The sequence below is a fragment of the Pteronotus mesoamericanus genome, unplaced genomic scaffold, assembly GCF_021234165.1.
Source record: "Pteronotus mesoamericanus isolate MK-2021 breed Mesoamerican mustached bat unplaced genomic scaffold, CSHL_Meso_final contig_56, whole genome shotgun sequence".
NCBI lineage: Eukaryota > Metazoa > Chordata > Mammalia > Chiroptera > Mormoopidae > Pteronotus > Pteronotus mesoamericanus.
In genome coordinates, this window is record NW_026555201.1 from 17,960,803 (window position 1) to 17,974,356 (window position 13,554).

General features: G+C 38.4%; 1 protein-coding gene across 2 annotated transcripts in view; it reads left to right on the forward strand.

The window, feature by feature from the left end:
* Positions 1–12,468, forward strand: part of NAV3 (neuron navigator 3) — a 324,575-nt gene extending 312,107 nt beyond the window's left edge. For both annotated transcript variants that reach the window (XM_054580143.1, XM_054580145.1), the window contains 2 exons: positions 5,085–5,288; positions 9,946–12,468. In XM_054580143.1, the coding sequence (XP_054436118.1) occupies positions 5,085–5,288; positions 9,946–10,065 (324 nt within the window). In that variant the 3' untranslated portion in view covers positions 10,066–12,468. The remainder of the gene's footprint in view (positions 1–5,084; positions 5,289–9,945) is intronic.
* Positions 12,469–13,554: the final 1,086 nt, after the last annotated feature.

Here is a 13,554-nt window from a genome sequence, read left to right on the forward strand (position 1 = left end):
TAATTCTTCAGGTGTAACATATCACCTTCCAGATTTCTCTGAAAACATTATGCTGCCTAAGATGTGAGTTAGGTCTCTCCCTTTCAGTCATTTATATAAAAAAAAAAAATCTCTTTATGAAAATTTACTTACAATATTCTAGAAGTAATGATTTTAAAACTTAATATTTAAATTAAGTGTTTGTCCCTCAGATACTTTTTAGTATTAATAAATTTTATACAAGTTTATATAGATTAAATGCCTCTTATTTCATGTGCTTGCTAACATATACAAAGAGAATGAAGCTTTTCAAAAATTCAAAGACCTTAAAACAACTAAATATATTAGTCTCATTTTTAAGTGCATGCATTTAAAAAATTATTGAAATCAATATTACTTATAAAACACTATCCTGAGAATTATAATTCTCTAGCTTCCATTTGGACAAAAGTACAATCACAAAAGTTTAGTTTCCCAACTAAAACTGAAAACTATTTCAAAATTATTTTTTAGTTATATTTTATTGATTATTCTATTACAGTTGTCCCAATTTTTCCCCCTTTGCCCCCTCCACACAGAGATGTCCACTCCCTCAGGCAATGCCCACACCATTGTCCATGTCCATGGGTCATGCGTATAAGTTCTTGGGCTACTCCATTTCCTATACTGTACTTACATCCCCATAGCTATTCTGTAACTACCTATTTGTACTTCTTAATCCCCTCACCTCTTCACCCATTCTTCATACCCCTCCTGTCTGGCAACTATCAAAATCCTCTCTACATCCATGATTCTGTCTCTGTTCTTCTTGTTGACTTAGTTTTTTTAGATTCAGTTGTTGATAGATATATATTTACTGCCATTTATTGTTCATAGTTTTGATTTTCTTTTCTTAAATAAATCCCTTTAACATTTCATATGATAATGGTTTGGTTATGATGAATTTCTTTAGTTTTTTCTTGTCTGGGAAGCTTTGTACCTGCCCTTTGATTCTAAATGGGTGCTTTGCTGGGTACAGCAATTTAGCTGTAGGTCCCTGCTTTTCATGACTTTGAATATTTCTTGCTAATCCCTTCTAGCCTGCAAAGTTCCTTTGAAAAATCAGCTGACGGTCTTATGGGAACTCCTTTGTAGATAATTATCTGTTTTACTTCTGCTGCTTCTAAAATTCTCTCTTTATCTTTAACCTTTAGATTTTAATTATAATATGTCTTGTAGTGGGCCTCTTTGAATCTATCTTGTTTGTGACTTTCTGTGCTTCCTGGACTTGAATGTCTATTTCTTTCACCAAATTAGGAATTTTTCTTTCATTATTTTTTCAAACAGATTTTCAGTTTCTTGTTCTTTCTATTCTCCTTCTGGCACCCCTATGATTCGAATGTTGGAATGTTTGAAGTTGTCTCAAAGGCTGCTTACACTATGTCCATATATTTTTGGGGAGGTGATTCTTTTTTCTTCTTCTTGTTCTGATTCATTGATTTTGCCTCCTTATGTTCCAAATCATTGATTTGATTCTCAGTTTCATCCTGTTTCATACTGTTGTTTCCCTGCAAATTGTTCTTTATTTCAGTTAGTGTATCCTTTGTTTCTGGCTGTATCTTTTTTATGCTGTTGAGGTCCTCACTAAGTTCCTTTAGCATCCTTATAACCAATGTTTTGAACTCTGCATCTGATAGATTGTTTATCTCCATTTTGTTTAGCACTTTTTTCTGGAGTTTTGATCTGTTCTCTCATTTGGGCCACGTTTCTTTGTCCCTTCACATTGGCAGCCTCCCTATGTTTATTTCTGTGTATTAGGTAGAGCTGCTATGACTACCTGTGTCTGTAGCATGGCCTAATGTAGTAGGTGTCCTATAGGGTTCAGTGGCAAAGCCTCCCCTATCACCCAAGCTGGGTATTTGAAATGTGCCCTTCATGTGGGCTGAGTACACCCTCCTTTTGTAGTTGAGCCTTGGTTGCTGTTGGCAGATCAATGGGAGGATTTTATGCAGGCCAGTCAGTTGTAAAGATTGGCTGTGACCCCTGACCACCAACCTCCATCCTCCCATGAAGGATAAGCTGTACAGGGACAAGGTGGTGATGCTCCTACATGGTCTTTAGCTGTCCACTGGGTGCACAGGTCCTGGGGTTTCCCAGGTGGTGCAGGCCAAGGTCAGCCCCAACCTGTGTTTTGCCTGGGGCCAGCTTTCCTGAGGTGTAAATCAATCGGAGATGGCTGCTACTTGTGCTGGGCTTAGAGATTCTCAGGTAAAGCCAAGTTGTGAATCTAGGCTGGATGCTGCTAACCCCAGGCCTGGGACCCTGAGCAGGAAGTACAAGGCCTGGGGGCTCACTGAGGCCCCCTGTTGATTGTTTGAAAGGATTTAAGGAGTTTTGAAGCTTGAGTCAGGACCAGACATTCATCTGGAAAAACTACTGTTAACAGCTGTAAGTTGGGTGGGAGAGAGCCTCAGGGGATCTCCAGGGCAGGGCAAACAGTGTTAGTCAAGTTGATGGAGTCTCAGAGAGGGCGCCCACCTGCTGGCTCTGTGGTTCAGTGGGAGAAGGGTTCAGAAAAGGGACAATGGCCTCTGCCCATCTTTCTGTGGGAAATAGGTCCCCTAGCTCTTGCCTTGATACCAGCCCCTTTAGTTCCTCCCCATATGCCGCTGGTGCCTTTCAAGCTGCTACTTGGTGCTGGAGCTCAGAGGAAGTGAGTCTGAATAAGTCCATATGTGGGTTCTTTAAGAGGAACTTCTTGGTATTCCAGAAGTTTCTTCCACTGACTCAATCACCACTGGTTTTTGCAGCCAGAAGTTATGGAGACTTATCTTCTGGGCACTGGCACCCTAGGCTAGGGGTCTGGTGTGGGTCTGGGATTCCTCATGCCTGAGATATCCCTCCCAAATTTTTATCTACCACACATGTATGTGGGACAAGCCCATTCCGTGTCTCTGCCCTTCCTGCCAGTCTGGGAGGATGTGGTTTCTCTAATTCCATAGTTGTCAAACTTCCATTCAACTCGATTTCTGATGGTTCTGAGTGATGGTTGTTCTATAATTTTGTTGTAATTTTGATGTGGTTTGCAAGGAAATAAGCTGTGTTTACCTATGCCACCGTCTTGACCAGAAGTCCCAAAATTATTATTATTTTAAATAATATGGGACAAAAATGTTCAAGTTTCTTGCTCGATATTTAGTAGTAGGCTATTGTGAGTGCTGAATCAACTGTGATACAAGGAGTTTGGGAAGAAAAGTCAGTACATGGGAAAGGTAAAAAATAGAAAATGTTTTGGTGGGTAGACAGTTCTCATTGCTGCTAAGGCTGTGCTAATCCAGAAGTCCACTAGCAGATGACATTTTGGGGTGGTCCATACATGTCTTCTGGAGGAGGAAGAAGAAAAGGAATCACATATGTCATGAACCATTTTCTTGGATCTACTACTGGCAGCAAAGAACCTTGACATGGAGCAAAAGGTGGAAAAAACAAAACCTAATTGCAAAGATGAAAATCAGAGTTGATAGGAATAAAAACATATCATTTTAAATAAAGGCTGATGCTTTGGTGAGGAACCATATGGGGAATATTCTCTGCCAGATGTTCTGGTTAGAAAAAACCCTAGCGATGCACAGATTTTGATTTTTATTCAGGTGATTCTGTTTTTCTTGAAATAGCAGCAATGAGTTCATCTCATTCTCAATATTAAAGTTTCTTTGTTTTAAATTATATTTTAAATATGTTGAATTCTGAAATACAGAATTGGGTGTGCTTACCTTTTGATTGATCACCTCCTATTTTGCTGTCCTTGATGATTCTTTAAAATGTTCGCATCGGTTGATTCTAGACTTTCATATTCTTCCCATAACATTTGCTTTCCCAGAACGACACATTTTCTTCAATTAGTTTAAGTTGTAGAGCAAGCTATGTTTTACATCTCTATTAAGTAAGTTTTTAACTAAGAGAAAATTTCTGCTCCAAACAAGAGAACTAATTTAAAAATTTAATGATTGCTACCCTCACCATAATCTCCTAAGGAAATAGCGCATGTATCAGGACCTGGACTCTTTTTCCTAATGCAAGGCTTCACAATCACATCATCTTGTCCAGGAGAAACCCAAAGGACAATTCCAAGGCTTTCTTGTCCACCATATGCATTTGTCTCATTGAACCACAACAAGCCACATAGAACACCTCACAGTGTGCCATCTGGCACCAAATATGCACTTGGTAAGCAGAATTGCCCTCAGTAGAACACATCATGGGGAGATGGGAAGCAAATTAAATAACTGGTGTACCCACGCTACTGCCCTCTTAATTTTAACTTTTCTTTCTCTCCCCATGTGGCCTGATGCTTTTTTTCATGAAGTCCCATCAACTTCTGTCTCCTCAGTGTGCCCTTTCCAATATGGTTTTAACATCTCTTGGATTCATCTTCTCCCCTCTGCCCCACCACCAATATTTTAACCAGGCTTTACTACCCTTTAATCATTGATCATATGAGTCCTAACAAAGTTGATGCTTTTGTTTTCCATTTTTTTCTCTTCTTTTACTACTGGCCTTATAAATAAACATCAAAAAAGAGTTTTTACAAGATGCAATGAGATTATTAGATGAAGTTAATATGAGGAAGATGGTTATCAGGGAAAGTATTCTAATTTTTAAAGGAACTTTGAGTAAAGTGAACTAGACAGAGGAAAAAATATCTCTTTTATTGATCATCTTTCCAAATTGCACTTCAGTAGAGAGCTGTGTTTAGTGTCTAGTATAGCTTTATCAATTTTCCATAATTGGGACTTTTTTTCAACTTTGAGTTTTCTTTTGGTTTGTAAAATTACTAAGAAATGTAGACATTCATTTCAACATGTTATTGAAAACCCCCCTCACACTCTCCCCCAAATGCTGATTATCTCTCCCCAATATTCATATTTATTTTCTCTAGCCTTCGGGTCTAAAGTGACCTATGTAAGCAGCTACATGTTTAAAATATGGAGAATTGCATAAGCACAGTAATTCCCTTGAAAGTCCCATAAAAACTCAGGGTGCAAAGGAATCTCTCAACTAGCAGCCGTCTTTTTTACTAAATAGAAATGCATTTTTTATGTGCTAAATATGTGATCCCCTTTTAGATGTATGGGAAACGGGCACCTTGGGAAGATCCCTCAAAGTGGGTACTTGCAACCTACCCATGGAGCTTGGCATCTCTGCCTCAGGAGGGCCCAGCGTTACTTCAGTTGCGACCAGAAGATGTCGGGTATGAGGGCTGCATCTCCACTAAGGAAGCCACAACCTCAAAGCACATTCCACAGACTGACGCGGAGGGGGATCCCCTGGTAAGAGGCTGATATGTTACTCTTTCTATGGACTCTCAATTACAGTGTGTGGTCATTAGTGTTTAGTCATTTGTATCAAAGACATTAGTTATCTTAAGTAATATTTGGGATTGTTTTGAAATTGATACTCATTTTTAACTCTTTATTTTCATTGGGTGAATTTCTTAAAATGAAAAACTAAACTTGTATGCTCAAAAATAATCAAGAAACACTGAAACCAGGTTGCATTTATGACCATAATTTTTCTCTTATTATGTATAAAAGTATATGAAAAGATAATAAAATTTTTAAAATGCATGACTAAATTCTCTCAGTATTTAAGAGAAAACTCAATTCTTTCCCTAAAAGAAGAAAAAAATATATAATCTAACATGCACATAAAGAACTAAAGAGTGGTTTACATATTTAGTCTGACTAAATTTAGAATTAGTGTTCTGTTGCCTACAGTAAAGAAGAATAGACTGACTTGGAAATCAAAGGGAAGTTATTCTCCCTGCCTTATTCAATTTAAAATTGTATATGGCTTAATAAAATTTGATAAAACTCCAAAGTATGAATACTCTGCAGATATTAAGTACTTGGCGTTATTAGGAAAAATACTTTAATTTTTATGTATTTATTTTTTATTTTTCTAGATGACTTCCTATAGATTGATATCAAATATAGTGTGTTTGTTGACTTACCATTCTATGACTAAAGAGATTATTGAACTTGCACAATCAATACAGAAAGAAAACATAATGAGATAAAGGTCATTATGTTACCTAAAACAAATAAAAAGAAAATTATTAAAATCATAATCTAAGGCTATACCAAAAACATAAAATGACTTCATATTTATGGGATACCCTTACACCAGCAACCCAAACACTATATTGTCACCATTTCGGTTGGTCATTATTAATGTTTGGGGGTTACATGTGAATAATCTGATAAATTTTCAATATCTTTTCTCCAATAAAATACATACACACAGAAAATGGAAAATAAAAGAATTCCACTATGTTACAGAAATATATACTGTATCTTCTTGGAGTCTAGGAATATCCTATTTAGGAACTTTGATATTCAAGTCTATAAAGTACTTGAGGGCCTGGACTTATATTTTCACAAGAAGCATGTGGCCCTTTAGTGCATACACAGAAGTTAACAGCAGTGGTGAAATTGGTTTGAATCTAGCATAACTGTGAGCATGCACTAAATAACTGATGATAGAATGAAGTACAATAGAGTAAATATAAGCCTTAGGATATAAATATGGATTATTTCACATGAATTTCTTTAATAAATTCCTATTAAATAAAATCACACAGGTAGAGCCTTACCTGATATAAAAGTAGTTGGTGATAACCACTTAAACCGAGTGAGCCATAAAGCCAAAATTTCTTCATCAACAAAGTTTTACTCTCTCCCCTCCCTCTCCTTCTCTGTCTCTCTGTTTCACATATGGAGAAGTGCTTTTCGCACAAGGAGAAGTTTTTTTTACAATTATTATCACAGTTAACCTGCAGAGTGTGGGACCCTTAGGGTTGCCCTCAGCTTCCCCAGTTTCCACAGCCTTGGTCGGCTAAACCCCGCGAACACTCCTTTCCCTGGCTCTGCGTGCCCTCATCTTCCAGTACGGAAAAGAGATCCAGAGTCTCCCATTCTGAGTGAAAATTGGGGTAAAAAAAAAATCCCTGATTCCTAATCTGCTAAACATCGGAAGAAACAAAGGGTTATAATGTATGATGTGCTAAAAGGAAAAAAGATTTTTAAAAAAAAGGCAAAAGACTTATTATCTAAAAATAGTTCTTTGGATCAGGCACATTCTGGTAAGAAAGTAAATATTCAGTATCTGTTTTTATTTCTCTATATTTCTACAATTACTAACATAAGGTAAAAATATATTTGTAGTACAATCTAAATAAAATATTATGGAAAATCCACTTTAATGTCAGAAATTTTTTTTTTAATCCAGAGATGCAGTTTTTTTGCATATCTCAGTGTATTTTTTAAATATAATGTATATTCATCATCAGTAAACTTAACTGTTCATTCTACAGTTGTTAATATGTGGTAAGTATGTACTCAGGGCTAACACTTGGTGATGAGGAGGTGAAAAAGATATTTTTGATCTCAGGAAGCTCACAGTCCAGTAGGGGAGAGAGACATCAACCTATCTAAATTACAGTAAAACAATGATGGGGTACATGCTAAGTAAAGTTGGAAGTCTATTGAGGAAGTTGTAAGCTTCACAGAGGAGATGCTTGAACTAGGTCTGGAGAGATGAATAGAAGCTCATCATGTGGTTGGACAGAGGACATTCAAAATTAAGGATACAGCAGGTATACCATTGTCAGGTGGTATAAGAAAAATGATGAGTTTAGGGAACTACATATAGACCAGTGGGGTTAGAACAAAAGGGGCAGGAGGAACTAATGCTATATAGAAAGCTACGGTTGCTAGATCATGCCAAGCCATGTTTAACTTTGTAGGAAGTTAAAACTTGATCATACAGAGAGCGGGGAGACACCAAAAGTTTCTGAGCAGGAGACTTAGCTAGATTTGCAGTTTACAAGGATCACTTTGATGATAGAATATAGGAAATGGTAAAGGAAAGAGGATGGATGTTGGGAGACCAGCGGATTTGTAAATACCATGAATGATAAGAGCCTGACCAAGATATTACATATGATTGACATTATATTTGTAACTCTGGGTATGGGGAAGAAGAAGGGGGAAAGAGAGAAGGAAAATACTTTTGTAGGAAATAATTATTTATTCCAGTGTGTATTGAATCCTATGTAACCTTACTTTCCTCTTAAAATCTCCTTTGACTTAAATGCACAAGGCAACACTGTGAGAAGGCAAAGCAAATCTCTTGTGTACATTTGGGATGAATCGGAAACTTGAAACTTATTCTAATGGAACATATTTACAATATGGCACCATTTTCAAAAATGAAGACTTTAAGAACACTGTCATCACAATATAAAACTTTTGTAATATTCAGCATTCAAGTAATTTCCAACATTTGTGACTAAGAGAGAACCATAACCCTTTAAACAGGATCCATTAGCCATTTCTGTTCTTAGTAAATCAGCAGGATGCTGGAAACAGAGATCTGTTTTGCAAATCCTCTTCACCCAGATGCCTGACCATATAGTGAGCCAACTATTAATGAGGGAGGGATTGACAAAAGAACAGAGGGAGGGACTATGATTGTGCATGAAGGTCAGGGTGTATGTGAGTGAGAGAGAGAGAGGAGGAAACAGAGAGGGAGAGAGAAAAACTGTGGAGGGAGACATTTTGGCTCTGTGGCTTGCTGAGTTTAAGGGGTTATCACCAACTACTTTTATTTCGTATTCTTATGTAGCTGATTTAATAAATTCAGAGAGTTAGACCAAAAATTGTATTGAAAACTATTTTCCTGAAGAATATTAAGATATGTAGCCTCTTTGTCAGAAAGGCATTGTTGCTGAAATGGGTGACAACCATTTTATGATTAATGTCACAAGCATTTTTTGAACACACATTTTACACTGAACACAACACACATATGTAGCCTAATGTATAACTAAAGAATTCCTTTAATTTTAGAGTTCCCCTTTCGCTTGGATCAGATTACCTATTTCTTGACGTAAAACAAAGAAAAAGAACGACTTTGAATCTTTTATAAAATTAACAAAATTAGTAAGCATTAAATAATACAAAGATTATTGCATTTTATAGAAACCCTTGATAAGAAAGCGCATCCATTGTGTCATGAAGAAATGCACTAGTTATCCTGTGCTTTGTTGAACCACTTGTCTACAATTCGCTTTTAAACAATTTTCTTTTTTACTTCCCTCTCCTACAGCGGATCTGCAGATCTATTGAAAACCCAGCCAGGCGGCTGCCTTTTGTTTTGTAGTACATGGAAATGCTAGCTGTCTTTCTCCCCAGGTGCCTTCATGCATATGTCCTTTTACTGGAACAAATATTGCCATTGTCCTATAAGGCTGGGAAACTTGAGACAGCCGCTATTGTTCCAGAAGGTGGTTTTGTTGTCAGTGATATATCAATCATATTTTAGCCAGAAATGCAATAACAGAAACTTGACAGTGATTGTTTCCTTCTCCCTCTCCCAACACTCATGGTCTGTTTCCTCAGTCACCCTCCCTCGGGTCAGGTCCTAAGCAGCAGATGGTGTGCTTGTGCGCAGCAGCTGGCTCCATTCCACCCCACCCTCCCTTCTCTCCGGGGACTGTGTGTGTGAGCTTGTGTGTGCATCTGTGTGTATGAGCACTCACGACTTTCAGTTGCCATTCAGTGCTTTCTGCTTCTCCAGCCAAAACGCTGGGAAGCTTGGCACACTCTCCAGCAACGAGCCCAGATGTCCAGCTGTGATACAGTTTCCTTCCCAGTTTCCCTGCTGGAGCAGTATTCATTCACAACCCCAAATAAAAGAATGATCTAGAGGCTTTATTTTTCCTTATGGTTTGGTGTTGTAGTCATATTTGGGAGAAATAACGGAGGAGCCAGGGGCAACTTGTAAAAAATCTAAGACTGCTTTCCCGTTTCACTTGGACGGGGCGAGGCGGTTCCTCAGCTTGGCTCAGGGCCTCCTGTTTGACGGGGCTGGTGTCCTCAGTGCGTCACTGCCTGCATCCGATGTCTCTTTTTCTTTCTTCAGATGAACATGCTAATGAAACTCCAAGAAGCAGCCAATTACTCGGGTACACAAAGCTGCGACAGCGATAGCACCAGCCACCAGGAAGACATTTTGGATACATCTCTTGAATCTACCCTCTAGAGGGTGAAAAAAGTTAGGGGGAAAGACTACGCTTTTTAAAAACGTTTAAAATGTAAGGTATTTTCACTAACCCACTGCCAGTATGAAAGCACCTATCAAGGGTCCTGACCCAGAGTCGTGGTCTCCAAGGAGGCAGCAGAATTAAGTCTGAACCGCAAAGATACTAAATGGAAATGGAAGCTTAACTTTATTTTACTTCTAGGCCTTTTTATGTCTGTGGAGTGATATAAGGCTTCATTACACAACTGGAAAGGACCCTATCGATAGGCAACCGAATAGATTGCACATGGGGTAGCCAAACTGGACGTTCTTTTTTTCCTCTTTAAAAGTTTACAGTACAGACCTTTTTTTGTCCCTTCATTTCATTTCCTCTGACAAGCTGTTCTCCCCACGCAGGGTCCATTCTCTTGACCCATCCCCCCTCCTTTGTGCCACATGGTGCTGGCCACAGGGCTCCAGTAGTGTTTGTGTTGCGCGCTCACCCCATTCCAAAACGAAGCCAAGAGGCCAGCCCTCCGGAAGCACACGTGGAATTGTGCGGCCGCCAGGAAACACTACTGTGGCAAGCTGGAGAAGTGCCAACGTAGTTCTCAACTGCCATGTTCACATGATGTGCTCCACCAACTGTCTAGTATCTGAGTCACAGGTTTTATAAGGTTGTTTTTACCACCGTGGTCTTTTTAAGCCACCTGCCCACTCCCTTAACAAGAGTTTTATACCAATTATTAGTCAACACTGACAAAAGGCTTTTTTAGGGCTTTATTTGTTTGAGCCTTTTCAGTGAAAGAAGGAGCATTTCCTATGGTGCTGTCTCACTGCCTTAAAACAGATTTCTACAACAGTTTAACAGTCGGTTTAAGTCCTAAACCGTCGGTAATTTCCACTGTCTTTTCATTTACAACCAAGCAACACCAGTTAACACAGTAGCCTCATCTCTCCAGATCTTTTTTTGAAGAAATGGATAGGAGAAAGATCAGTATTTTTGCCTTGAGTAGTTTGCCTTGCCTATCCTCCAAATTATCCGTGTAACCCAGAGACCCTCTTTGACTGTCACTTAAAAGCTAAAGACATGTGGCTAAATTCCACCCAATTCCAGGTGAAAGAGTTTCAGAAGGCGGGAGATTTCAAATTCTTATCCAGCAGAGCTGGACGCACTAGATGCGGCATGAGCACAACCATTTGGCTTTCCTCCCCTGTTCTTTTATTTTTATTAGTTTTGAGCATGTTGTTTTGATTGCTGTTGTTGTACATGAGAAATTCAGCATTATAGAACACTGAAGCAGTGACGTCACTGTGGAAGAGGAGGCGTTGATACTGTAAAAGAAGGTTAGATTTGCACAGTCTACTGGGTAGGTATTGTAAATAATAATTTTAAAAACTTGCACAAATCAAAACAAACACAAAAAAATTGTATGTTATCCTGTTGGTGTTAAGAGGTGTTTCACTTGCTGAGATTTCCTGTACGTTGCAAACAAATACAGAATGCAAACCCTCGAAGCTGTTATTACCTGGTGTGTTTGTCCTGTATTTACAGTTGTTATGACTATGCAGGAGCTGTCAGTGCTAGAGTGAGCATGCTTCAAAACTGTACATGAAGCCAGTACATTTCTGGAAAAGTAAAAATGTCCCAAAGTACATCTGTCATGGCAGGCTTTAAAGAGAGTGCATGAAACCGGGTTGGAGTCACTGGAGAAGTTACCACCACACACACAGGACAGGTTGTAAGTTAGTGAAACCCAAGGGCTAGGCCATGGTGTAGACTTGTTCTATGCATGTGAAAATGTGTCACTTTCAGGACGTGTAATTGGTGCTACTCTCTGCGACCACCGTGGGTCAGTTGCTCTAGAACAATAACAACACGAGACATCTGTGCAGTTTCAGAGCGTCACTGAGTCTCTAGGTTCCACACGGTGCTATTGCCCTAAGGGAAATCTGAACTGAATTTATGCACATAGAGTTGTCACCCTGACTTTGAAGCCTCAAACGTGGATCAAATCTGTTGTGAAACATCGATATATGTAGCTGGATGAGTGACTAGTTACCCTTGTATAATATGTGATCTGAGAAAATTGCTAATCTTTCCCTGCCATTTTGAGAAACACAGTCCAAACATGATCATAAACAAATTCCTGCAATACATCCCAGTAGGTCCACCTAGTTTACAACTTAAACTAGTTTGTGAAACATTTGTCTGTACACATTTTATATTTTGTACATTTTTGATGTAACATATCATGTAAATAGGCAGAAACAGTGAAATAAAATCATCTGAAAAGTTTTGTAGTCTTTGTAAAGCCCCAACAATAAGTACTTGGTGTCAATGGACTTAACTGGATGATGTATTTTCTATTGGTTTATTGTTCCTTTAGCTTGTAAACCAGCTTGCATATATTTTTTTGCAAACGTGCACCCTGTATCTGTCTAAATTATTACTTTGCCATTAAAGTGGAATTATTTATTGACAACAAGGTGTGGCGTCTATATATGGAGAAAACTTGAATAGTTATTCATGAAGATGTGTTAAGCTTTGAAATGTGTGTGCTATTAATATGCCAGCAAGAGAGCTATGTGTGAATTGTTATTTTGTGTACCTCATAGAAAGGCCCTCATAGCTGTTATAAGGATTCAGTTTGTAAATACAGTTCATCTTTAAACATCTGGGGGCTTAGAGGCACTGACCCCATGCAGTCAAAATTATGCATATAACTTTTGACTCACCAAAACCTTAAGTCGTCCTTTGTATCTGCAGGGGATTGGTTCCAGACCTCCAAGCCAAAATCTGCTGGTGCTCAAGTGCCTCATATAAAATGGCATAGAGCAGTGCATACAGTTGGCCCACTGCATCCTCACATTCTCACCCGTGGATCAGAACTACTGTTTGTTGAATCCATGCATGGGAAACCGGGGGATTTGGAGGGTGGGCTGTATATTTATTGAAAAAATTCCACATATAAGTGGACCTGTGCTGTTCAAACCCATGTTGTTCAAGGGTCAATTGTACATTCAAGATAGTATTAGAGTCTTTTTAAAATTACATCTTTCATACTGTTCCCTCATTTATAAAATGGGATAATAATAGTATCTACTCATAAGATTGTTTTTAAGATGGGATGTTTTAAAATATGTAAAGCACTCAGAAAAGTGTGACATTTAAGTGATATATGAATGTTAGCTATGATTATTTTCAACAAAAATTTAGTATGCACCTAATAGGTGCCAGGCCACTTTCTTAGGCACCAGAAGCATTGAGACACTGTCCTACAGAATGTACTTTCAGTACAATTGCATCTCTGTCCTTCTTCACTTCTTAGGGATCTAAGTTCCCTACTATAAGGGTGAGCAGGGAGAAGTCCACTAAGCAGTAGCTACAGGATATGTTTTCAGACACTGGTTGAATCAACAATAGCAGAGAATTGTGTTTGAATTTGGAGAAATTCAAATACCTTTATTTCAGTCTTTTGGAGTTTCATATTTTAAAAAAAACATTTT